The sequence below is a fragment of the Esox lucius genome, chromosome 19 (assembly GCF_011004845.1).
Source record: "Esox lucius isolate fEsoLuc1 chromosome 19, fEsoLuc1.pri, whole genome shotgun sequence".
NCBI classification, from domain to species: domain Eukaryota; kingdom Metazoa; phylum Chordata; class Actinopteri; order Esociformes; family Esocidae; genus Esox; species Esox lucius.
Window position 1 is genome coordinate 21,017,413 of NC_047587.1, and position 27,598 is coordinate 21,045,010.

The 27,598-nt window shown below is 41.4% G+C and overlaps 1 protein-coding gene across 1 annotated transcript; it reads left to right on the top strand.

The window, feature by feature from the left end:
* The first annotated feature begins 293 nt into the window (after window positions 1-293).
* Window positions 294-4,211, top strand: lrrc4.2 (leucine rich repeat containing 4.2). Its single transcript, XM_010883840.3, has 2 exons — window positions 294-575; window positions 769-4,211. The coding sequence occupies exon 2, from the start codon at window positions 890-892 to the stop codon at window positions 2,927-2,929; it is 2,040 nt and encodes a 679-aa protein (XP_010882142.1). The 5' UTR covers window positions 294-575; window positions 769-889; the 3' UTR covers window positions 2,930-4,211.
* The last annotated feature ends 23,387 nt before the right edge of the window (window positions 4,212-27,598 follow it).

A 27,598-nucleotide genomic window follows, 5' to 3' on the forward strand; every position in this document is an offset into this window, starting at 1 on the left:
TAGGTTTCTCCTCAATCTATTTCTCCATTCGTCAGAGTGGGGCTAATCAGGCACCAGCTAGCCGTCGGCAAAGTCACGGAGACACAGGGCTCTCCGCTGACACACGCGCGAACAAACACACGCGTGAACAAACACGCGCAAGGATCTGAGCGTTCCCCCCCCCTTCTTCTGCTCCATGTGTCTGGCTTTTACTGCGTGATGAAGCAGTGTGATTCGTCAACAGAGGGGCCGTGTGTCTGTGGCTGCAGTTAGGGAGAGGGGGAGACGGGGGGTGGGGGGGCGGGGGACGCCAGGCACCTGCTTAGCTTAACCCACACGGCCTGTCCTTTCCACCAAGCCTCTAGTCTGTACACGTTGCTCCGCTCCGCTCCACTTCGCTCTCACCACCGGCTAACGGGAGATATCTTGTTCCGCTGGTTAACGCGGGAACATAACCATTACTTTACAGAGGAAGCAGAAGAACTGAATTTCTGTCTTTCCATGGAAAGGGAACTATACATGACTCTGGTTTGTGATTGTTTTTTGTGATATTCAGAAAAGAAAAAGAAGGAAAAGGCTGTTTCAGATCTAATGAGGTAGGTGATTGATCCTGATTTCCGAGCCTTCATTTTCATCACTGCTAAGCCTTTTCTCTGTTGCTGCTGCTCTGCCTTTACATTAATCTCTCCCTTCCTTCCCCTTTCCCCCACTTTCACTCTCTGCCTCTATCACCCCCTCTGTCTCTCTTTGTCTTTTACTATTTCTCTCCCCCTCTCTCTCTTTGTGTAGCGTCTCCCGGTCCCATCGATGGCGTGGCAAGCCCTGTCCTTGCTCCAGCCAGGGTAGGAGGGTGGCGCGTCCTCTGCCGTCTGTCTCCCCCCACCATGCTGAATAATGAGCCCTCCGCACCATGAGTCCTGTGGGCCGGGTTTCTCTGCAGCCCACCTGGAACGCAGCCCTGTTTGCCTTGCTAGCCCTCACCATGGCGCCAGCTTTCTGTGTGTGTCAGCCTGCCGGCCTGGGCCCGCCCCCAAATCCCCAGAACTGCCCGGCCGTGTGCTCCTGCACCAATCAGCTTGGTAAGGTGGTGTGCACGCGCCGTGGCCTGGTCAGGGTGCCCCCCGGAATCCCCACCAACACCAGGTATCTCAACCTGATGGAGAACAGCATCGAGACCATCCAGGCAGACACCTTCAGACACCTACACCACCTGGAGGTGCTGCAGCTGGGCAGGAACGCCATAAGGCAGATCGAGGTGGGGGCCTTCAACGGCCTGACCAGCCTCAACACCCTGGAGCTGTTTGACAACAGACTGACTGGGATCCCCAGCGGGGCGTTCGAGTACCTGTCGAAGTTGAGGGAGCTGTGGCTGAGGAACAACCCAATCGAGAGCATCCCCTCCTACGCCTTCAACCGAGTGCCCTCGTTGATGAGGCTGGACCTGGGGGAGCTCAGGAGGCTGGAGTACATCTCTGACGGGGCCTTCGAGGGCCTCCAGAACCTGAAGTACCTGAACCTGGGGATGTGTAACCTCCGGGAGATGCCTGTCCTGTCTCCCCTGACAGGCCTGGAGGAACTGGAGATGTCTGAGAACACCTTCCCTGAAATGAAGCCAGGCTCGTTCCGCGGACTGCGCTCACTACAGAAACTCTGGATTATGAACTCCGGGATCACCGTGATAGAGAGGAATGCCTTCGATGACATCACAGCACTAGTGGAGCTGAACCTAGCCCATAATAACCTGTCGTCTCTCCCACATGACCTATTTGCCCCACTGCAGTACCTGGTTGAGCTCCATCTCCACCACAACCCATGGAGGTGTGACTGCGACGTGGTTTGGCTATCCTGGTGGCTCAGGGAGTACATTCCCACCAATTCCACCTGCTGTGGCCGCTGCCACTCCCCTGCCCACATGAGAGGACGGTACCTGGTGGAGGTGGACCAGAACACATTCCAGTGTTCTGCTCCCTTTATCCTGGATGCTCCTAGGGACCTCAACATCTCTGCAGAAAGGGTCGCTGAGCTCAAGTGTCGTACTGCCGCCATGTCCTCTGTAAGATGGCTGCTCCCTAATGGGACTGTTCTGACCCACGGCTCAGCTCACCCTCGGATCTTCGTCCTCAACGATGGAACGCTCAACTTCTCCAATGTTCTGCCGTCGGACACAGGCGTTTATACCTGCATGGTGACTAACATGGCGGGGAACTCCAATGCCTCTGCTTACCTGAATGTCAGCAGTGCCGAGCTTAACACATCCAACCTGTCCTATTTCACTACAGTGACTGTAGAGGTTCTGGAACCGACAGTGGAGGAGACTCCCAAACCCAAACCCACTGTCCCAGTCTCACCCTCTGTGTTCCAGCCTGTCTTCATCTCCACACCCACTGTGCTGCTCCAGAACACCCAGACCCCTCGCCAGGTGTCTCTCCCCACAGCCCGAAGCACTATCCGCCCCCCCACCAGCCTGGATGAGGTCATGAAGACAACCAAGATCATAATCGGCTGCTTCGTTGCTGTGACACTCCTGGCCGCCGCCATGTTGATAGCCTTCTACAAATTACGCAAACGACACCAGCAGCGGAGCACGGTCGCGGCTGCGCGGACCATCGAGATCATCCAGATGGACGAGGAGGTTCCCCAGGTTCCGCCGGCCAGGTCAAGTTCTAGTGGCTCGGAGGAGACAGGGTTGGTTTTGCCAACCTTACTGGAGCACAACAGCACCATGTTCAAACCTGGATACATCTCGTCCTCTTTGTCATCGTCCCACAGAGACAGAGACAGGGCCACCTATGGGGCCCACTGGACCCATAACAACCTTGGAAACTCCCTGCACCGTTCCTCCAGCCGCCAGCATCATCAGCAGCACCACAGCCTCATCAGCACCATCGCAGAACCCTATGTCATTAAGACCACTCACACCAAGGAAAAGGTCCAGGAGACCCAGATCTAAGGGACTCACGCTGGCCTATCTGTGGATGTAACCGTGGATCTGTTGGGATTTCTATATGGCTCTGACTCTACCCCTCCTATTCTCTTCTCTCTGCTCACCTGTCCATGCAATAGAATGCACAAAGAAGACGGTAACTTTCTTTTGTACAGAGCGCAAAATTGAGACAGTTTTTCTCTCTCTTGTACATGCTTATACATAAATATAGAAATATAAAAAAAATATAAATCTATATAAATGAATCATCTATGGTTGTGGGAGATTATATTAAAAAAGGAAGTACAATTTAAACTATTTTCTAATTACTTGTATTTAAAAGTGAGAGATGTTGAGATGCTGTGAAGGTATATGATGACTGATTGAGGTAGGAGCTGTCTTGAGGAAGACTGTTCTGTTTGTTATTTAGATCATGCAATTTAGAATGCAGAAAACCCCCTTTATACCCACATCAGTTTATAGAACAACAAACCCTAACATAAGATCAGTCTTCACAGGTTAAGCATGTAAATGCACTAATTTGTATGGTGCCAAATGTTAAACATGCAATAAAGGACTCTGGAAGATTAGGAAAAAAAGCAGCTACAACCAAGCAAAATCTAGAGAGAAAGACCGTCATCTGTCAAAGGAGAGCTGTTGAGAGAGGAGTGTAGATTTTGTTGTTCAGTAGCTATCAGCCAAATGCTTTTAGACTGCAGTGAATTTCTGCAGCTAAGGTTTAACCCTTTGTTTACAGGAGATAAGCTACATGTCTTTCTAAAAGACAGACATTCTTTATGTTACTGAATCTAAACCACTTTAGTACCATTTTATTTGATTTATTCCAGGTCCCCATAGATTAAGATGAAATGCAGGCGATTAAAAACAGAGATTTGGTGGGATTACTTCATGAAGACTTAGGTTGCATAATGTTTTATTTTATTTCCTTGGGTTGTGACATGCTTCTTAATGGCATGTGTAGTGTTTAGGGCTAATATAGTGATGCATTACAGCATTTCTTAGCCTGCTCTCTGTAAGGGCTCATTCTAATGGTAATCCCTCACAGATACAGGCATGTGGTGCAGAGGGACTGGGGTTTGCTGACCAATCTGCTTTGGGAAAAGAAAAATGAGTGGGGGTGAAATTAAATGAATGTCTGGATGTCGGACTTGTTTCTCCATGGAGGTAATTTAAACAGTGAAATTGTTATCATTTTCCTTATTTTGGGTATTATATTAGCAAAACTATTTTTATGGGAAGGTCTACAAAAAATAAAACCTTTTGGTTTGTATTTCTCTACTCAGAGACACACTTTGATGTGCCATTATTTTCCTTTTGCCCGTGCTGTTACATTGTGAAGATATTTGCTTGTAAACCCGTTGGCATGTCAGCCCACAGACACTGAACCGAATGCATTCTGAATTCCAAATGAAGCCCTACCCCCTAACCCACGAGCCCAAACGTGCACGCAGGGCGCTCAACCGGTGGACTGAACACCCTATTGCACTTCTGTGAATAAGTGCCCTTGCAATAATTCAATAATAATAATTATTATTATTGTAAGTCTCTTAAATGTAACTTTGCACACTGAATTTCAGAAAATAACCCCCCTTCCCTTCTGTCCTGCCCTGAGAGTACACTCATCTGCAGTGGCCACTGGCTGTGGGCGTAGGGCGGGGAGACTTGAATGCTGGTAGGAGGCTACATTTGAGCTTTATCTGTCATGTGTGTCGAGTGTGTGTGTTGTTGCTATAGAGATGGATAGAAGACATTAGGACGGAACACGTTTCAGCATGGACTTTGTCATTGCTTCCACCATTTTAGAGTTGTAAACTGGGTAAGACTTTGAGCTCAACATTAAGAATCACATGACTCCACTAAGTCATCCAACCAGGTTATCAGGAGGAATTGAAAAAATGAATTATAATTCTGAAGAAGAGTAATAGCTTATAAATGGAGATGCGCTCACCGACGCCATGTTGAGGCAGATACAGAGATGCAATGTCTATCGAAGTCCATGGTTGTTACAGAAAATAAACACGCCTTCATTTTGACGTGTTCGTTATGGAGGCAGGTGGTATGTCATGATATCCAATAATTTCACCTATGCAATCATTTCAGATTTATAAACAAGCATGGCCAGGCAAAGTAGTGGGTAGGATTGATTTGGAGTTTAGCGGAAGAGGTCAATGCTATTTCAATGCTAAGATATGGTCCACTCTCCCCTTCCGCTGTGATTCCCTGCGCTTTCACTCATCCGTGCCAGTGACTGAATGAGCCTCTGCTGCATTATTCTTTCTCCACACAGGACCTCTGTGAGACGGTCTTCTGATCTCCAGTGCTTCATATTGCCCAGGGGGATCGACACAAACACTGCATGCCAAGTCAACTTCCATCCCCACCCCCTTAGACATTCCTGTAGATCGGAAGGAATTACAGTATAGGTAAGATGAAGGAATATTGCAGCCCAGTCACCTTGCCCAACATGGTGTATTCACCACCATTTTTGTCACCGCCAAACGCTCCTTTTGCGTCTACCGTGGTGCGTAGTTGCTGTTAATGCATTTCGGGGGAAGAGAGAGCTTGGATGCATCCCAATGATCTTATATGGTTTCCTCTTGTGTTTGGATGCAACCAAATGCAGATGTAGATTAAAATCTAGTATAGTATAATGAAAGAGTTTGCATTTCCCTTTGATACTGGGATCCAATTTTGCTAACTTAACAAATCAATACTTAAACAGAGTCCTTAAAGAAGTATTTTAGAATTTTGCATACACTGAACTCATCTTTTACACAACAGACAAAAACATTCTGCAGAGCAGAATTCTTTTTTAAAGATATTTATTTTCTTTTGTGATTTTCTGCTGCAATTTACATTAGCATAATAATACTTTAACACTTAAGGGGTTTGTTGCACATTTGCAACATTGTGCTTTAAAGTTATGAAAGATACAATGTTAAAAATGCATTTCTGAATCAAAAGTACTATTTTTTTATCAATTAGTGGATATGTGGTACATCTCCGCTGTGGGGCAAGGAAATTACAGTACAATTTAAAGTAGCCTAATGTACATTTTAAAGTTCATATTCTATTAACTTATACCCAGATAGTGTTGCTTACTCATCCCATACTCATATTTGTGGCCAATAATACATTTAAAAAAAACACTCTAGAAGATTTCCACCTCAAACTTGTAATTCTAACAGACTGTTTAGAAATACCATGACGAACCATGTAAAACAAATACTGTAAGCTTCTGAATCACCATGTTGTCACATAGTTGAAAGGTAAACCATTAGAAAATTATTTTGGACTGCTACTGTTTCCATAGCTAAACTCGGACAACAAAAGGTCACACAGCCAAGAGGGGAACAGGAAGACAGGAAGGGAATCATTGAAAATGTTCAGGTTTCTCCAAAATGAGACATGTCTATTTTAAGAAGAAAAGGGGTAAGCATTAAACCATTCAGTGATAACAGTGGCATTCTGTTGTCATGTTTTGAGAGATAGAGAGATAGTGTGTGTGTATGGTTGTATTTTAGTGTGTGTGTGTGTGTGTGTGTGTGTGTGTGTGTGTGTGTGTGTGTGTGTGTGTGTGTGTGTGTGTGTGTGAGAGAGAGATAGAGAGAGGCTGTCTACAGGTGTGCTGATGGGAACAGATGTGCCCATGTATTATTGGGTCAAGTGGATTTTTTCTGTTGTTTTCTCTGCAGTATGAGCAAGAACATATTATGCCATATTTTTTGCTCCTCACTTGAATGCTTCTGCGATGGGTGTTTTTACTGCAATACATCAGCTATTTATGTTGGTTGAAAGTGTTATGTTGAAAGAAAAATATTTTCCACTTTTCTTTCTATTGTCAGTCAGGCAACAACAATTTACCTTTGAAAAACATTAGCTGTATAGGAGATGTTTTTTCGAAGGATTTATGTGCTGTAGAACAGGTATATCTAATCACTGTCCAGGAGGGCAAAACAATTGGTTTTTATTTTCTTCTTCCACTCAGGGACTTATTCAGAGTCACCAGTCCACTGAACTCTCTGACATATCAGTCATTATTTTGATCACTGATCAATAACTGCCAGATAGAAAAGAAAAACAGGTATTTGGTTTGCTCTGCTCTAGCCTCTTGGGAAAATCTGAAAGAATTGGATGGGTGTCAGCCTTAGGTAGAGGCCGTATCATTATATCTACTGAAGTGTCTTGGTCTAGGATAAGGGTTATGAGTTGCTTTGTGATTGGGCATTAGCCATGCAAATACAAGTCCAAACACAGGTTTGCTCTAACAACACCTGTAGTGCTAATATGAGACAGAACCATTCTCATATGTGCAGCTTTGGAGTACATTACCATTCTGAATGTGCCTGTCCTGCCTTGTTGCCAAATAAGCTCAGAAGATGCCTTTTGTTACGTCTATCAGTCCCTTACACTCCATCCTTTTCTCTTTGTCAGAAACGAACTGACCTAAAGTCACTGACTCAAAACCGACCACCCCTCTGCTCCTCCGCCCTCTCTGTTTCTGTCTCTCTCTCACATATGGTTCTGTCTGTCCCCTCTCAGTTCCCTTTCACTCTCTATGTTTTCTATTGACTGACAGGGATTACAGTGATGGAGGGGTGTGGGGTAACACGTTGGCTTCGTTGTGAGATGGAAGGGCTGAACAGTAGAGGGAAGACAGTGGTTATTCTCCCATAACTGCTGCATTTGTGTTCAAAGAGAGATTGCGGGAAATTACCAATGGTCCTTTGGGTAAGAAATGACCCAGCCCTCTCATCCTTCTCATTCCTCTCTACACATCCCATTAATAACGCTATGCCAGGCAGGTCTCTTACACCTCTAATTATCCAGTAAACCCTGGATCAGATCGCTTCCTCTTCTCTCTTTCTCCCTCTCTCCTTATGTACCTGTTTCTCCCATGTCTCTTTCTCACTGTCTTTGTTTCTGTATCTTTCTCCCTCTCTACCCCATTCTATCTCCATTTGTCTCCCTCTATCTCCCTCTGTCTCCTTCTATCTCAGTCTGTCTCCCTGTCTCCTTCCATCTCCTTCCATCTCCCTCTGTCTCCCTCTATCTCACTCTGTCTACCTCTATCTCCCACCATCTCCCTCCGTCTCCTTCTATCTCCCTCCGTCTCCCTCCGTCTCCCTCTATCTCCTTCCATCTCCCTCCGTCTCCCTCCATCTCCCTCTGTCTCCCTCCGTCTTCTTCCATCTCCCTCTGTCTCCTTCCATCTCCCTCTGTCTCCCTCTATCTCACTCTGTCTACCTCTATCTCCCTCCATCTCCCTCCGTCTCCTTCCATCTCCCTCCATCTCCCTCCGTCTCCTTCCATCTCCCTCCATCTCCCAGTCTCCTTCCATCTCCCTCTGTCTCCTTCCATCTCCCTCCATCTCCCTCCTTCTCCTTCCATCTCCCTCTGTCTCCCTCCATCTCCCTCTGTCTCCTTCCATCTCCCTCTGTCTCCCTCCATCTCCCTCTGTCTCCTTCCATCTCCCTCCATCTCCCTCTGTCTCCCTCCATCTCCCTCTCTCCTTCCATCTCCCTCTGTCTCCTTCCATCTCCCTCTATCTCCCTCCATCTCCCTCTGTTTCTCCCTCTGTCTGACTTTCTTTATCTTGAACATGTCGTGGTCTTGGTTTGATGGTTGATGAATTAAAGCATGTTTTTGATTCAGAATAATTGTAAAGATATGAAGTCATTTTCGAGGTACAGGGTACAAATATTTTCTGAAATAAATATAAATACCTACATACAGTTGTATGCAAAAGACTGTGTTATTCATCTGGAATATTGAAAGGGGCCAGACAGTCGATATATTTATTTCTTTTTACAGTGCATTTGGAAAGTATTCAGACCCCTTAGCTTTTTTCCACATTATGTTGTGATAAAAAAAATTCTAACATGGATTTACAAAAAAAGTTAGCATCATTCTACACATCATACCCCATGGTGACAAAAGAAAAGGTATTTATAATTTATGGCATATTTATATATAAACATAAATATATATATATATATATATATATATACATATATGATGTGATACAATATATATCCTATCACACACATATATCACATCGACAAAAGTATTCAGACCCAGTGCTTTGATACTCGACAGTTTCTGCAAATCACATCTCAGGAATGATAAATAGAAACATTCTGGGGTATCAAAACATTTCTGCAACATTGAAGGTCCCCAGGAACATAATGGCCCCCATTATTCTTAAATAAATGGTTTGGAACCACCAACACTCTTCTGAGATCTTGTTGCCTCTCCAAACTGAGCAATCCAGGCAAAAGGGCCTTGGTCAAGGAGGTGACCAAGAACCCGATTGTCAATGACAGAGCATGGTGGTGGTTCATCTTCATCTTCCAATGACCCTAAGCACGTTGCCAAGACAATACAGGAGTGGCTTTATGTCAAGTCTGTGAATTTCTTGAGTAGACCAGCCAGAGCCCAGAACTGAACCTGGTTATTTTTACAATTCCAAAGAAATGTACAAACTAATTTTGGTTGGTCATTATGGGGTATTGTCTGTAGAGTGATGAGAAAAAAATTAATGTAATGCATTTTAGAATATAGCTGTAATATAACAAAATTTGGCATAACAAAACACTTGGCATTCTACTAATGCCAAGTGTTTGTGTATCTGATACTTCGCCATGGCTTAATATTTTAAACCAAGGCATGTAGTTGTGTATCTGTCATTGAGCCATTGTTGCCAGATTTTGGCTATAGATCAAACACTGCAATAGTGAAATCTAAATTGATTAACATTAGGGATATGGTTAAACCAGAAACAATAAGACTTTTAAGTTTAGGAATTAAGTCAGAACGGTTAAGCTTTTAGATTTAGGAAAGGCTTAAATAAAAGACAGTAAGTGAATCAATTGTCTAACACTGGAATTGAATACACAGCCCTCGGAATTAGTACTCCTGCAAAGCACGAGTCTACTAGAAGGTAAGAGATGCTCAAATAACCCCTACTGGATGGTGTAACATCTAAATTTCACAGGTTAAATCCTATTCTTGTATCTGCAGATTTGACACATCCAAGTGAATGCTGTAAGATAATGTAATGTATTGATAATGTACCTTCATTAATTAGGCAATGGCTATAAGAAATGCTACACCCATTAAAATACCCATATCCACTATATGTAATGATAATGAAGAAGTTTAAATCAACTGGAGTTGAGATGGTTCGGCCTGGTAGAAGTCAGGAATGTATTTTGACCGCACACAGTAAGGAGAATGGTTTGACAGGTAAAATGTTCTCCATGAATTACAATTATTGAATTGCAGAAGTTTGTTGAAACTTAGGTTCACAAGTCTCAAAAACTACATGAAGATACCACCTCCAAGCCAAAAAGCTATTTTGATGTATTGCCAGAACAAAGTATCTACACTCAAAACATAAATCAGCACCTGCATGCTGGTAATGGTCATTGGAACTTTGGAACTGGTGATGGTGAGACAGAAATTGTGTTTTGGCCAGAAACACCAGAAGTATGTTTGGTGTAAAACGCCATGCAGACAATAACCTAATCCACATTGTGAAGTAAGGTGGTGGATATTTACAGTGGGTATAGAAAGTCACCACCCCCTTTCAAAATGTTCACCTTTTTGTAGGCTTACAGCCTGAAATGAAAACACATAAAATGTAACTTTCTCAGGCTTTATTTACACAGTAACAATATGAGTGATTTTTTTTAACATAAATTACAATTAACAGTAAAATAACCTATTTGATAAGTGAACACCCTAGAGTTAATATCTAGTGGAACCACCTTTTACATTAATTTTAGACATTAGCCTCTTTAAAAAAATCTCTACTAACTTTGCACACCTAAACTGTGTGTACTGTCATTTGTTTATGTGGACACGGGACACTACCATTCAAAAGTTGGGGGTCACTCAGCTTCCTGGAGTTGCCTATTCACTGTTGACGTTGAGACTGGTACTTGCGGGCACTACTTAATGAAGCTTACAGTTGAGGACCTGTGTGGTGCATGTTTCTCAAACCAGACACTAATGTATTTGTCCTCTTGCTCAGTTGTGCACCGGAGCCTCCCACTCCTATTTCTATTCTGGTTAAAACCAGTTTGCGCTGTTCTCTGAAGGAGTAGTACCAAACATTGTGCGAGATCTGTTTCTTGGCAATTTCTTGCATGGAATTGCCTACAGTTCTCAGAACAAGAATAGACTGAAAGGTTTCAGAAGAAAGTTATTTGTTTCTGGCCATTTTGAGCCTGTAATCAAACCCACAACTGTCAATGCTTCATATAATCAACTAGCCTAAAGAAGGCCAGTTTTATTTCTTCTTTAATCAGCACAACAGTTTTCAGCTGTGCTAACATAATTGCAAAAGGGCTTTCTAATGATCACATAGCCTTTTAAAATCACAAATGGGGATTAGCAAACACAAAGTTTCCAGCCACAGCAGTCATTTACAACGTTAACAATGTCTACACTGGATTTCTGATCAATCTGATGTTATTTTAATGGACTGTTTTAATGGACTGCTTTTTTTCAAACGGTAATGTACATTTGTGTATCTCCTTCTTTGCAATAATAATAATCATATGAACAATCTTATGAATAGTTTATATTACTTGCAAATACTTTATATTACATGCACAAACTCAACGCACTCCTACCACAGGCACATGGAGAGATCAGGGAGAACTGGGGTATCGCCTCTCCTACCACAGGTTCAAGCAAACATCGAGGGAGAACCAGGAGGACCTTAGCTCCCACCTGTCCCAGACTTGCAAAATGAAGGGTGAGGAAAAACCTCAGACCTCCAAATACTCCAAGAGAATGAAACCACATGAGGATGTGCATCAGGCTCTAAAATGTGTTCATAATCACTGTTTTCATATGTTTATTACACGATCATTTATATGTTTATTACATGATCATTTATATGTTTATTACACGATGTTTATTACATGATCATTTATTTGTTTATTACATGATCATTTATTTGTTTATCACAAGATAATTTATATGTTTATTACAAGATCATTTATATGTTTATTACATTATCATTTATTTGTTGATTACATGATCATTTATATGTTAATTAAAAATGATTTTAATTGGAGAAATGTGAATTTAGTATTTAATAAAGACCTTAAAAATTGTGTTATTGAATGGTTTATATTATTAACAAGTTCCCAGAAGTTGTTGAAAAACAGCAGAGGATATGACAATAATGCCTTAACCTTGAAAAAGGCATTGCATAAGAATGACCCAGCTCTGCTGATGCTGTACTTATTACAGATATACTGTTGCTGTAACTGAACTAATTTCAAACATTACCCATTAATGGTGTATTGAATTGATGAGGTCCTATATTACCATTATACTGCAATATATTGTAGGTGGCAGATCTTCATTTACTCAGTCTGTTGGACATTGTGTTGCTTTCTCTTTATATCTGCATGGGTAACTCATGCATCATGGTCGTCCTAGTTTTTGGTCTTCACCACATTTTTGCCTACATGAGAGAGTGATGATTGAGACCCATCCAGTCGTTAGAGATCACCATGCCCATCCACATGTTGCATGCTGGGGTGGGGAAAGGAAGCGGTTTGAGTTCTGCCCAGAATAATGTCTTTACATTCCCAACATCACCCATTTACTCAGCATATGTTTCAAAGTGGTTCACTACCGATCCATCATATTGATTGGCGTCCCTTTTGTTTTGGTGTGTTTATCAGGTTATGAACGCTTTTTTTTTGTTCAAACTAATTCGTAATTTGTTTGTAATAATTGTTAAAAATAATTTGTAATAATTGTTAAAAATAATTAGTAATAATTGTTAAAAAAAAATTTCTTGGGTTTACTACATTACCTGAAACAGTACTGCTTACGTACTACAATAGATTAAAGTTCCCCGCACAAATGCATGGTGTGCACACATTTCTCACATTCTATTCTGAGCAAAAATTTGTTAAAAATACTATTATTTGTAGGTTGCTTCAGAATATCTTTGGAAATGGATCTACACGGTCAATCTATCAAGAAACATGACAATGAGCTGAAGGATTGATGTTTAAGCTAAAACGTTCATCTACTTCATGATAAGACTAATTTAAGATCACTCTGAATAGCATTCCATGAATGTGGGGCAAAATACTCAAAAGCATTTTACCCAGTTCTGAATAGGTCCATAGTATCTCCAGCACTATCCCGTCTTTGCGTATTTAGTAACTGATATTTTTCGGAAAAATTTTCTCTGTTAGGTTTTTGCGTGACTCTGAAATCTGTGTTATATTTTTTGTCAGTCATCTTTCTGTTGTGATTTTAATTTATCAACAAATGACCAAAACAACCTTTTCACCAATTAGGTCTTCATTTTCAACTTGCATCATCAGCAGAACCCAAAGTTCTATGATGATGTACTTAAATATGGACACCAAATGCTGTTCACTGATTCTGATCTTTATGGAATCATTATTGTATTAACAACATCTAGCACAGGAATAGAAGCAAATGCCCACTCCTCTGATCACAATCAAACAACACTTGCACTTTTCCAACTCTTACTCTTCTTCAGCTGTCACTCTTCACCACCTGAGATTCCAGATGGACTTCACGCACCACAGGTTACAGAACATCAATGCTTGCTTTGCTGCTGATCTGGGTGTGAGTGGATAATTCATCACTTTTTTACATCAGTACAAGCAGTTAAAAAACACACTCATAAATATAGGGCCGGTAATAGGTAAAACCAACATAAACGGTAGCTTAGGGCCCCAGACTGCTAGGGGGCCCTCAATTACTACAGAGCCTCCAACCGCTAGGAGAGGGAGCCCCAAATCAAATTTTGCTTAGGACCCCCAAATCGCCCCCCAAAAGAGTATATTAATGGGCAATTACAAGCAGTGGGCAACAATAAGAATGTTAATATAAATGCATAAGAACTTCTGTTGCTGCACTCTGTGAATGGCTCGCAGAGGAAATTATCTACAAAGTCAATAAGTAGCTCACCAATGGGACCACCTCGCTGCCTTACTAAAATTCAAAATGATTGTCAAAACTTGTAAGATTATACTTGTACAGCAAGAAAATATTACAAAGTTTATGCAGCTTTGGTTGAACATCTGATAACAGGATTAATCTGCTAGCGATCAAACGTATAAACAATGTTGTATACCTTCAAAACTGTGTCAAAAAATGTAGGTTAATTTCAGTGGGTGAGCAATATACACTCACCTAAAGGATTATTAGGAACACCTGTTCAATTTCTCATTAATGCAATTATCTAATCAACCAATCACATGGCAGTTGCTTCAATGCATTAAGGGGTGTGGTCCTGGTCAAGACAATCTCCTGAACTCCAAACTGAATGTCAGAATGTCAGAATGGGAAAGAAAGGTGATTTAAGCAATTTTGAGCGTGGCATGGTTGTTGGTGCCAGACGGGCCGGTCTGAGTATTTCAAAATCTGCTCAGTTACTGGGATTTTCACGCACAACCATTTCTAGGGTTTACAAAGAATGGTGTGAAAAGGGAAAAACATCCAGTATGCGGCAGTCCTGTGGGCGAAAATGCCTTGTTGATGCTAGAGGTCAGAGGAGAATGGGCCGACTGATTCAAGCTGATAGAAGAGCAACTTTGACTAAAATAACCACTCGTTACAACCGAGGTATGCAGCAAAGCATTTGTGAAGCCACAACACGCACAACCTTGAGGCGGATGGGCTACAACAGCAGAAGACCCCACCGGGTACCACTCATCTCCACTACAAATAGGAAAAAAGAGGCTACAATTTGCATGAGCTCACCAAAATTGGACAGTTGAAGACTGGAAGAATGTTGCCTGGTCTATGTCTCGATTTCTGTTGAGACATTCAGATGGTTGAGTCAGAATTTGGCGTAAACAGAATGAGAACATGGATCCATTATGCCTTGTCACCACTGTGCAGGCTGGTGGTGGTGGTGTAATGGTGTGGGGGATGTTTTCTTGGCACACTTTAGGCCCCTTAGTGCCAATTGGGCATCGTTTAAATGCCACGGCCTACCTGAGCATTGTTTCTGACCATGTCCATCCCTTTATGACCACCATGTACCCATCCTCTGATGGCTACTTCCAGCAGGATAATGCACCATGTCACAAAGCTCGAATCATTTCAAATTGGTTTCTTGAACATGACAATGAGTTCACTGTACTGAAATGGCCCCCACAGTCACCAGATCTCAACCCAATAGAGCATCTTTGGGATGTGGTGGAACGGGAGCTTCGTGCCCTGGATGTGCATCCCACAAATATCCATCAACTGCAAGATACTATCCTATCAATATGGGCCAACATTTCTAAAGAATGCTTTCAGCACCTTGTTGAATCAATGCCACGTAGAATTAAGGCAGTTCTGAAGGCGAAAGGGGGTCAAACACAGTATTAGTATGGTGTTCCTAATAATCCTTTAGGTGAGTGAATAAGTTCGATTAGTGACATGCCAATGTGAATGCCCAGGGGATACTTACTGACATTAGACAGTATGGTGGGAGCCACCTGGATGAGTTCTGTCTTGCGGTCCTGCGTGCGTCAGCACTACACGTCAGCGTAGCAAATATCAAGCCAACTAATGTACAGGATGTCATTACTTTTATTGTTATTCTCTGCTACCTGCGCTTGCTTCAGGGGTCACGCTGCCAACATGTGCGCTATACTGCTGAAACAAACACGATACGTTTCTGGATCTGTTTAGCAAGATACAACCCTGTGAAATTGAACCTAAGCGTGTGGAATGAAAACGCCTGCTCTCTTTGCATTCCTATCTTAACCCCCATTTAAGCAGCCTTTAATGTCAGCTTGAAAACAAACAGACATCTTCATCTTAATTTTTGGAATTAGGTCAAAAGTCCTGGGGCTATTCCAAAACAAAACCGGGGCTCAAGCATCGTAAGGCCTACTGACGCCACTAGCAGTGACGACCTGAAATGTTGTTTGTTTTAGCATTTTTTTTGCCAAAAAAGTATATGTACTGTACATAATAATAGTGATTTTGCCAGAACTTTCTTCAAACAAACTTGATAAATCGCTATAACCCAGACAAACTGCTAATACACCATTAAATGATAAAATTCCCCACAAAATGATGATATCTGTAATAACGTGAAATATGCCATGAAATTATGAAATAGGTTACAATATTATGATTTTATGAAATACAACTTTAGCCTAGTGTCGTAACCAGTCACATTTCCACAAAGCATATTCTGATAGAGGAATTACTCTGCATAAATTACAGATCTCCCGCGATTAATGTTTGTAGATAAACAACCCTAGCTACCTTGAGGAATGTATGCCATTTCCTATTCAAGTAGCCTATTTTATGCATTTCATTGAATATGGGAATCCTTTAAGACACAATTATTTGGAAAGCTAATGTTTACAGACCCCAACCGGAATTCCATTCTAATCACATTTCAGCCTAAACATTAAAGTACAATACCTTGAAAAGCGTATGTGTGGTACAGTGTTGGATCAAATGCCTGCCCACCCTGCAGCTCTCCAGATAGGAAAGGCTATGTGTTTTATAATCAAGGTAACTTAATCAAGAGAACAATATACACAGATCAGCCATAACATTATGGCCACCTGCCTAATATTGTGTAGGTCCCACTTTTGCTGCCAAAACAGCCCTGACCAATCGAGGCATGGACTCCACTAGACCTCTGAAGGTTTGCTGTGTTATCTGGTTCCAAGACGTTAGCAGCAGATCCTTTAAGTCCTGTAAGTTGCGAGGTGAGGCCTCCATGGATCGGACCTGTTTGTCCAGCACATGCCACAGATGCTTGATTGGATTGTTCCTCAAACCATTACTGAACCATTTTTGCTTTGTGGAAGGGCTCATTATCATGCTGAAAGAGGCCAATGCCATCAGGGAATACCATTGCCATGAAAGGGTGCACATGGTCTGCAACACTGCTCAGGTAGGTGGTACGTGTCAAAGTAACATCCACATGAATGGCAGGACCCAAGGTTTCCCAGCAGAACATTCACCAAAGCAACACACTGCCTCCGCCAGCTTGCCTCCTTCCCATAGTGCATCCTGGTGTCATGTTTTTTCCACATAAGCAACACACACACACCCGGCCATCCACGTGATGTAAAAGGAAACATGATTCATTAGACCAGGCCATGTGCCCATTGTAGGCACTTTTTGCAGTGGACACAGGGGTCAGCATGGACACCCTGACTGGTCTGCGGCTACACAGCCCCATATGCAACAAACTGTGATGCACTGTGTATTCTGACACCTTTCTATCAGTACCTGTGTTAACTTTTTCAGCAATTTGAGCTACAGTAGCTCGTCTGTTGGATCGGACCACACGAGCTAACCTTTGTTCCCCATGTGCATCAGTAAACCTTGGCCGCCCATGACCCTGTCGCCGGTTCACTCCTTTTCCTTCCTTGGACCACTTTTGATAGGTACTGATCATTGCAGACCGGGAACACCCCATAAGGGCTGCAGTTTTGGAGATGCTGTGACCCTGTAATTTAGCCATCACATTTTGGCCCTTGTCAAAGTCGCTCAGATTTTTATGTTTGCCCATTTTTCCTGCTTCTAACAAATCAACTTTGAGGACAGAATGTTCACTTGCTGCCTAATATATCCCACCAATTAACAGGTGCCATGATAATGAGATTATCAGTGTTATTCACTTAACCTATCAGTGGTCATAATGTAATGGCTGATCGGTGTTAAGATGGTAGGACTACTGTATGGGACCAGCAAACTTCTATTTAGTTTTACATGGGTTACATTTAGAGGCTGCCAGTTATTGTGGTAAGTTAAGGACTGAAATTTAAGGGTTGTGACAGCATGCATTTATTTAATGTCTATAGTTTACAAAAAAACACAGTATGTTTTTAACATAATGCACTGATTTTTAAACAGAAAACTGTATATTAAGGGCAACATTTAAACAGATTGTAAAATGTACATTCATTGTGATTAACTACAGAATATTATGAGATTAATCATGGTTGATTATTTTAAGCATTTGGCAGCGCTATTTTTATACATTTATGGGTTCTTGTTATTTCACATATTTGAATGAAAAGCATTTCTGTGTTATCTGTATTTGTAATATAATATAATTGTGAAATGCGCAAAAAAAGCATGTCACTTTCATTAGTACACCCCCCCCCCCCCCCCCCCCCCACACACACACCCACCTAATGTGCTGGTGCACCATGCAACTCCCGGGCTGAAAATGAGTCCCACTCTGGCCCTGACATTATTTTGGTAGTATCACATACACGATCATGTGATGGTTGTGAGTTACCCCAGAGGAGCAGAACCTAAAGCAAAGACCTTGAATGTAAATTGCTGTGCATAGTTCTCCAATAAAAGGTTTAACAAATAAGTGGATTTTTTTGTCTGAACTGCATTCTCCATATTATTTCACTGTGTCCTGGAACATCTCTGGAATTCAACTTCTTATACAAGCCTTGTAAACTAAAGTGCTAAAACATCAAAGGTGATGAGATAAGCACTCATGTTCTGGAAAGACCATTCTATTGGCTTCAGTATGTCAATAAGCAACAGTATTGTGCGACCCAGAGCGCGCAGGAACACTCACCATCAATCCTTCACCTCCTCACTCCAATCTCCCCCTCTCTGAGTAGGATGGATGGTGACTCACCTCTGCATTTTCTTTTTCTCACTCTCTTACCCATACACGCATGAACATACGAACACACACACACACACACACACACACACACACACACACACACACACACACACACACACACACACACAGACAGAAACACTCACACAGTTATTCAAACAGAAAAGTACAAAAATACTCTATAAATCAAGCAAAAAGCCAACTCTCTGTCTCCTCTCTCATCATCCACACTTGTTTGCTTTTCCACTTTTTCTTTCTCTGCATCTCTTAATCCCTCTCTTGTAAGGTTAATCAACAAGTCAACTGTCAAATCTCTCAACAACACAGTGGCAGTTTTGGCAGTTGGTCACTTTCTTTTTCTTCCCATTTAAACTAGACTTCCGTCTCTCTTTCATTTCTTTGACTGCCAATTTAATTCAAGGCTTGTTGTTGCTATGGTTTCTCTGGATCCCTGTGTTGTGATTGGTTGTTTGGACATGTACTGTCTGTGTGTGTTTCCGGGTTGTTCTTTCTCTCTCTCTCACTCTTTCTCTCTACCTCTCTCTCACACACACACACACACACCAAACACACACCATTAAGTGATTAAAGATGTCTATGTGTCTGTAGTTGTGTTAAGGATATATTGTCCTCTCTCATGAGGTACAGTATGGAGAATGTTTTTCCAAGGACAGTTTTATCTTTCTTTTCAGTCATCAGACCATCAAATTCCACACAGTAAAAACATATTCTAGCCATATTCTAGAACAAATTCTTCACTATTGTGTGAGTGAATGAGTGACTGAGTGTGTCTGTAGGTGTGTGGACAACCCACCAATACAGATACTCACCAGATAAAAAAACGGCAGCACATGCCCTTACAAACCAAAGCCCAATACCTTGATACAAAACACTTAACCTTCATGCCACACGTGCAAACCTAATCTGTGTATGTATGCAAACATGGATATGCAATCATACACATACACCATAAAACTGAACCGCTTCAAGAAAATGATAACAGACATGAAGCTGTATACAAAGTATAGGTGTGGCAGACACATCCTCAACTCCATCCACTTGTCTCACATGCTATTGAAGTATATGTAATGTAATTTACATTTTATAAAGTCTTCTTTTAGATTTTTAATCAGTCATTTTTGTTGAGTAGTTTAGGATTTATTTTTTAATGCTATATCCACCAGTTTCACATTCATGCATTTTCATCTGGAATTGTTACTCATATTTAGTATCTGTGTGATTTTCTTGTGTGTAAGAAATATCCCTTTTGTCATATTTTGGGTACATTTAAAATATTAGGTATTTAGGTATTTGTTCTCCAAATGGTATATGCTTAATTCATTGTTTGCCTGTAAATGGAATATCCGTATCATATGCATTTAAATGCGGCTGTCTCATATGTGGTTGTCTCATGTAAAGATGCTGTCTGGGACATTTGCCAATAACACATTTATTTTTTAAATCTTCCATTTTAGGCTAGATGAGTAATATGTTGTTTAAATGGGGTGAAATAGATTTCACCATCATAATTCAGTTAGCCATGAAATTCCAGGTTTAAAAGAGACTGGTTTGGTAATACAGTGGGGAGAACAAGTATTGGATACACTGCTGATTTTGCAGGTTTTCCCACTTACAAAGCATGTAGAAGTCTGTCATATTTATTATAGGTACTCTTCAACTGTGAGTGACGGAATCTAAAACAAAAATCCAGAAAATCCCATTGTATGATTTTTAAGTAATTTATTTGCATTTTATTGCATGACATAAGTATTTGATACATCAGGAAAGCAGAAATTAATATTTGGTACAGAAACTTTTGTTTGCAATTACAGAGATCAAACGTTTCCTGTAGTTCTTGACCAGATTTGCACAGTGCAGCAGGGATTTTGGCCCACTCCTCCATACAGACCTTCTCCAGATCTTTCAGGTTTCGGGGTTGTCGCTGGGCAATACGGACATTCAGCTCCCTCCAAAGATTTTCTATTGGGTTCAGGTCTGGAGACTGGCTAGGCCACTCCAGGACCTTGGGATGCTTCTTACGGGGCCACTCCTTAGTTGCCCTGGCTGTGTGTTTCGGGTCGTTGTCATGCTGGAAGACCTAGCCACGACCCATCTTCAATGCTCTTACTGGGGGAAGGAGGTTGTTGGCCAAGATCTCGCGATACATGGCCCCACCCATCCTCCCCTCAATACGGTGCAGTCGTCCTGTCCCCTTTGCAGAAAAGCATCCCCAAAGAATGATGTTTCCACCTCCATGCTTCACGGTTGGGATGGTGTTCTTGGGGTTGTACTCATCCTTCTTCTTCCTCCAAACACGGCGAGTGGAGTTTAGACCAAAAAGCTCTATTTATGTCTCATCAGACCACATGACCCTCTCCCATTCCTCCTCTGGATCATCCAGATGGTCATTGGCAAACTTCAGAAGGGCCTGGACATGCGCTTGCTTGAGCAGGGGAACCTTGCGTGCGATGCAGGATTTTAATCCATGACGGCGTAGTGTGTTACTAATGGTATTCTTTGAGACTGTGGTCCCAGCTCTCTTCAGGTCATTGTCCAGGTCCTGCCGTGTAGTTCTGGGTTGATCCCTCACTTTCCTCATTATCATTGTTGCCCCACGAGGTGATATTTTGCATGGAGCCCCAGACCGAGGGAGATTGACCGTCATCTTGAACTTCTTCCATTTTCTAATAACTGCGCCAACAGTTGTTGCCTTCTCACCAAGCTGCTTGCCTATTGTCCTGTAGCCCATCCCAGCCTAGTGCAGGTCTATAATTTTATCCCTGATGTCCTTACACAGCTCTCTGGTCTTGGCCATTGTGGAGAGGTTGGAGTCTGTTTGATTGAGTGTGTGGACAGGTGTCTTTTATTCAGGTAACAAGTTCAAACAGGTGCAGTTAACACAGGTAATGAGTGGAGAACAGGAGGGCTTCTAAAAATAAAAACTAACAGGTCTGTGAGAGACGGAATTCTTAGTGGTTGGTAGGTGATCAAATATTTATGTCATGCAATAAAATACAAATTAATTCCTTAAAAATCATACAATGTGATTTTCTGGATTATTGTTTTAGATTCCGTCACTTACCTATGATAAAAATTTAAGACTTCTACATGCTTTGTAAGTGGGAAAACCTGCAAATTCAGCAGAGTATCAAATACTAGTGCTTTAGATGTATTAGAGGGGGGATGAGATCGGCTAGTGGAATTACTAGTGGTTAGAATTTACTGTAGAAGTTGCTGTCATCCTGATGATTGATGGCTTTCAATTTGAAAGTTTATATCTTCCTTTCAGACACAATAAGCAGCACAAGGAAATATGAGACGTGAAGCATGAGCTCAATTTAACCCATCTTCATAAAATTGGCTCTGTTGCCTAGTTTTCATTTAAATGCATGATCTATTATACTTTAGAGGGGGTGAGAGACAAATTCTGGAAAAGGGGGGGGGGGGGTGAAATGCTTAATGAATGTTTCACTCAGTAGACTTAATCTGAATACATCAGGAAACAATCACAAAAAAGTTGTCCAAATGAACGAGTTATTAGAACATTTGAATATTAATCTGTATTTATTATATGTTACAACTAATTCAGTACTCAAAGCAGTGACATCATTTCATATTTAATTATATTATCCTAACCCACTTGGCACGACTGTGCCCCAGTGATTGTTTGTTTCTTGGTCGTAGCATTTTGACGATGGCTGGGGGTCCTGCATAGGATGGTGCACATTCCACCCAAGGCAGCGATGTGCCACAGTTAGTTGGTCAGGTGTGCCTTGACGCCTTGTTCTCTAGCAACTCCTTGTGTAGTTTGGGTAACTATGAGTACCATTGAAAAGCAGTGAGATAGGAATTTGACCAGGGAGAAGCCTCGTTAGATTTGCTACAATGTTCATCTCTCCTGAATATTTTGGGAGTTGTTGAGACAAGGCCATTAATAAAATTGGTTCTTTTTTTTTTTGTTTACTGAACAAAATATTTTATGTGACAACACAAAAGTAACTATAAGCAATAATCTATGATGAGAAAGCACAAATGTGAATCGTTTGTGTATATACCATTTTGAAAAAATAAATAAAAAGGTTTGCCTAGAGTAGTCTTGGCTATTTCAGGCCCATGTTTAATAAATCATTGATATTGTTGAAATTACATTTTCTAAATGACATTAGCAATGCATAAAAAAAATTAAATTAGTTTGATAACTTGATTAAATCAGCCTGTTGGTCAATAGCCAACAGGCTACAGACAGCCAAGCATCATCCCTCACTTCGCTATGACTTTGGACATTCAGATGGTTCAATACAACAAGCTATATCTTTATTTCTTTTATATCACTTTACGATTGTCAGTTCCCAGTTGAATGTTGTTGCTAGCTTCATCAAGATAGCAGTGCCTGTATCCACCCATACCGCCATGAAACTTTTAGAGAGGGGAGATTCCTGGGAATTGCAGGAATATACTATAACAACATCAATCAATCAAATGTATTTATAAAGACCTTTTTATAACAGCAGATGTCACAAAGTGCTTTTACAGAAACACCCGGCCTTAAACCCCAAGGGTAGGAAAAACTCCCTAAGAAGTATTGTGCAAGTTCTCCCACTTAAAAAGATGAGAGAGGCCTGTAATTTATTGGTAAATTCCTTGGTAAAATAAGTATTTGGTCACCTACAAACAAGCAAGATTTCTGGCTCCCACAGACCTGGAACTTTTTCTTTTAGAGGCTCCTCTGTCATCCACTTATTACCTGTATTAATGGCACCTGTTTGAACTTGTTATCAGTATAAAAGACACCTGTCCACAACCTCAAACAGTCACATTCCAAACACCAATAAAAGGACACCAGAAAGGACACCAGAAACAAAATTGTAGACCTGCACCAGGCTGGGAAGACTGAATCTGCAATGGGTAAGCAGCTTGGTGTGAAGAAACCAACTGTGGGAGCAATTATAAGAGAATGGAAGACATACAAGACCACTGATAATCTCCCTCGATCCGGGGCTCCACGCAAGATCTCACCCCGTGGGGTCAAAATGATCACAAGAACGGTGAGCAGAAATCCCAGAACCACACGGGGGGACCTAGTGAATGACCTGCAGAGAGGTGGGACCAAAGTAACAAAGGCTACCATCAATAACACACTATGCCGCAAGGGACTCAAATCCTGCAGTGCCAGACGTGTCCCCCTGCTTAAGCCAGTACATGTCCAGGCCCTTCTGAGGTTTGCTGGGAGAATGTCAAATGGTCAGATGAAACAAAAATAACTTTTTGGTAAAAAATCGTGTTTGGAGGAGAAAGAATGTTGAGTTGCATTCAAAGAACACCATACCTACTGTGAAGCATGGGGGTGGAAACAACATGCTTTGGGGCTGTTTTTCTGCAAAGGGACCAGGACGACTGATCCGTGTAAAGGAAATAATGAATGGGGACATGTATTGTGAGATTTTGAGTGAAAACCTCCTTCCATCAGCAAGGGCATTGAAGATGAAACGTGGCTGGGTCTTTCAGCATGACAATGATCCCAAACACACCGCCCGGGCAACGAAGGAGTGGCTTCGTAAGAAGCATTTCAAGGTCCTGGAGTGGCCTACCCAGTCACCAGATCTCAATCCCATAGAAAATCTTTGGAGGGAGTTGAAAGTCCGTGTTGCCCAGCGACAGCCCCAAAACATCACTGCTCTAGAGGAGATCTGCATGGAGGAATGGGCCAAAATACCAGCAACAGTGTGTGAAAACCTTGTGAAGACTTACAGAAATGTTTGACCTCTGTCATTGCCAACAAAGGGTATATAACAAAGTATTGAGATTAACTTTTGTTATTGACCAAACACTTATTTTCCACCATAATTTATCAAGAAATTCATTACAAATCCTACAATGTGATTTTCTCATTTTGTCTCTCATAGTTGAAGTGTACCTATGATGAAAATTACAGGCCTCTCTCATCTTTTTGAGTGGGAGAACTTGCACAATTGGTGGCTGACTAAATACTTTTTTGCCCCACTGTAGCACCTTAAGTAATTTTGTTGGAATCGAGTCTAGCTGACAATTTGTGGGTTTAGAACTCATTACAAATTTAGTGAATGTGTTGAGCGATACAGGATCAAAAAATTCAAGTGTCTCCATTGACACATGGTCAGGAAGGTTCAGGACATTCTCAGGACAACTATTTAAGGAGGATTTAGTTATTTGTTTTCTAATGGTGTTGATCTTTTTATCAAAGTAGTTCATGTATTCATTACAACCAAAGTGAAGACCCACTTCACTTGATGAGCGTTTCTTTTTTGTTAACTTTGTAACTGTATCGAAGATACATTTTGGATTGTTTTTGTTCACCTCAATCAGGTTGGAGAAATAAGATGATCGAGCAGATGTGAGTGATTTTCGGTATTGTAGTGTACTGTCTATCCAGGCTAGTCTGAATACTTACAACTTGATGGAGCGCCACTTTCGCTCCAATTTTCTGGAGGCTTGCTTGAGTGCTCTAGTATTGTCTGTGTACCAAGGTTATAATCGTTAACGAGAACAAACGAAAAAACGAAAACTAGGTGGGAAAAAACATTGTCGTTAACTGAAATAAAAATAAAAACGAGGCATTACAAAAAAACGATAACTAACTAAAACGGTAATGTGTGGTTGACAAAACTAACTAAAATAAAATAAAATTATAGAGTAAATGTTCGCTCAGCTGTGTTTCCTATAAAAAGATTTTAAATTCTGAATATAATTTTGTCAGTGTGTTTATGTCTACCCGAGAAGCGATTGCGCCTTCTTTAAAAAGTTAACTAGTCGCAAGTTTGAGGTAAAATGCACTTGGGTTGTCGATGTCAAAACACTATAAGCTGTGATTCAAATATATTATAATGTTGTCATTTTTACTTTTACACTGAATGTTTGCTGCTTCAATCCAGATGAGTAGGCAGAAGGCTATTGTATAAATTTAGAATAGGGTGTGAAAATTGTACAGCTGTGGTATTTTTATAGAGTGTGAATTCTGTTTAGAAGATGTGTAACGTAAGATTTTTGGTACGGTGTGTGAATTTTGTAAGAAGTAACGTTAACGTTAAAGGAATTTCCATGAGGTGGGAATTTGGTAGGCCTCTAGGGTGTTAAATGTGTATATTTTGTGAAGGCGTGAACCATATTTAATATAATAAATTGTATGATGTTTTTGTTGAGTTATTATTACACAATACTTTTTATGACCTTTTTGAATCTTGCCCCTGACAAATAGCCCATATTACAAAAAAAGACTAAAACTAACACTAAAACAAATTAAAACTAAACTAAATTTGAAAACAAAAAGTCAAAACAAAATAAAAATAAAAACTAATAAAAAATGCAAAACTATAATAACCTTGCTGTGTACCAGTTTTTAGTGGTGCAACCGTATCTAAAGTATTTCGCAGTGTTGAGTTTAGATCCTCGATTTGATTGATTTCGGGTTTATTTGCTCTGTTGTTGATGAGTGAGCTTGTAAGAATATCAAGGAATCTATTTGTAGTCCGAGAATTTTGAAACTCATTGTTTGCGGAGCAAGTGGATTTCTTGTTTCAATGGTAAATATAATAAGACAGTGATCCGATAATCCAGGATTTTGTGGGGAAATTATTAGATCTACAATATCTATTTCTCGTGACAGGACTAAATCCATTGTGGCAGTGTGTTGGACCTGAGAAATGTTGGATAAAACCCATTGAGTCAATTATAGCTTCAAAGGCTTTTTGAAGAGGATCATTGAACTTTTCCATATGAATATTGAAATCGCCAAAAATGTGGATACTATCTGCCATGACTTCAAGGTAAGACAATAATTCCGGAGACTCATTGAGGAATATTGTGTATGGCCCTGGGGGCCTGTAAATAGTAGCTATGTAAAATTATTTATCAGCCTGGTTAACTTTCATAAGTAAAACTTCAAAATAATGAAAATCAGTGATGTGTTTGAGAATAAATGTATATTTACTGTCATAAATATTAGCAACACCCCCTCCTTTTCAGGATGCATGGGGGATATGATCACTGGTATAGCCAGGAGGAGAGGCCTCAGTGAATTCATCAGGCTTTAGCCACGTTTCACACAAGCCAATAACATCTAGTTTATGATCAGAGATTAATTAATTTACTGCAACTACAAGGGATCTAACATTTAGGAGTCCCATTTTGAGATGCGAGGTGATACAGTCATTTTTATTTGTGACCGAGGTGGAGGGAGGCTTTATCTTAATAAGTTTGCTATTGTTAGCACTACCTTGTTTAACTTTTCTCAGCCTGGAATGAGTCACAGTGGCAATAGGTAAAACTGTACTAACTACTCTGGCTATGCTATCGACAGACTCCACTATGCCAGCAGGCTGGCTAACAGCCTGCGGCCTGACCTGCACCCTATCTGATGCTGAGGCTATAGGAATGAGACTCCTGTCAATGTTCCTAGATAAAAGAAGAGCACCACTCTAGCTAGGATCGAGTCCGTCGCTCCTCAGCAGATCAGGCCTGGCCCTATTTCTGGAGACAGTCCCAAAAAGAGCCAGTTATCTACAAACTCTACCTCCTGCGATGGGCAGAACTCCGTTTTCAGCCAGCGATTGAGTTGCGCAAGTCTGCTGTAGAGCTCGTCACCACCCCTAGCTGGGAGGGGGCCAGAGACAATTACTCGATGCCGACACATCTTTCTAGCTAGTTTACACGCTGATGCTATGTTCTGCTTCGTAACCTCTGACTGTTTCATCCTAACATTGTTGGTGCCAACGTGAATAACAATATCTCTGTACTCTGTATACTTGCCAATTTTAGACTTCACTAACACCAACCCCAGATTTGCGGCTACGTCAGGTGGCTCTGCCCCCCGGTAAACAGTGTACGATCAACGGCTGATTCTTTAGTCAAATACTGCGGGTAATGGAATCCCAGATTACTAAAGTTTTTCAAGGCCACCGGTAGAAAATGCCTGCCGATCATTCCCCTCCGAAGACGGCTCGGGCCTTGACTCCGACTCCAGTGGGGAAAACATCTGGACTGATTAGAGCATTCAAAGCTAGATA

What these genes read in the sequence shown, in the direction of transcription:
- lrrc4.2 (XM_010883840.3), top strand. Translation starts at nt 890, where the DNA reads ATGAGTCCTGTGGGCCGGGTTTCTCTGCAGCCCACCTGGAACGCAGCC.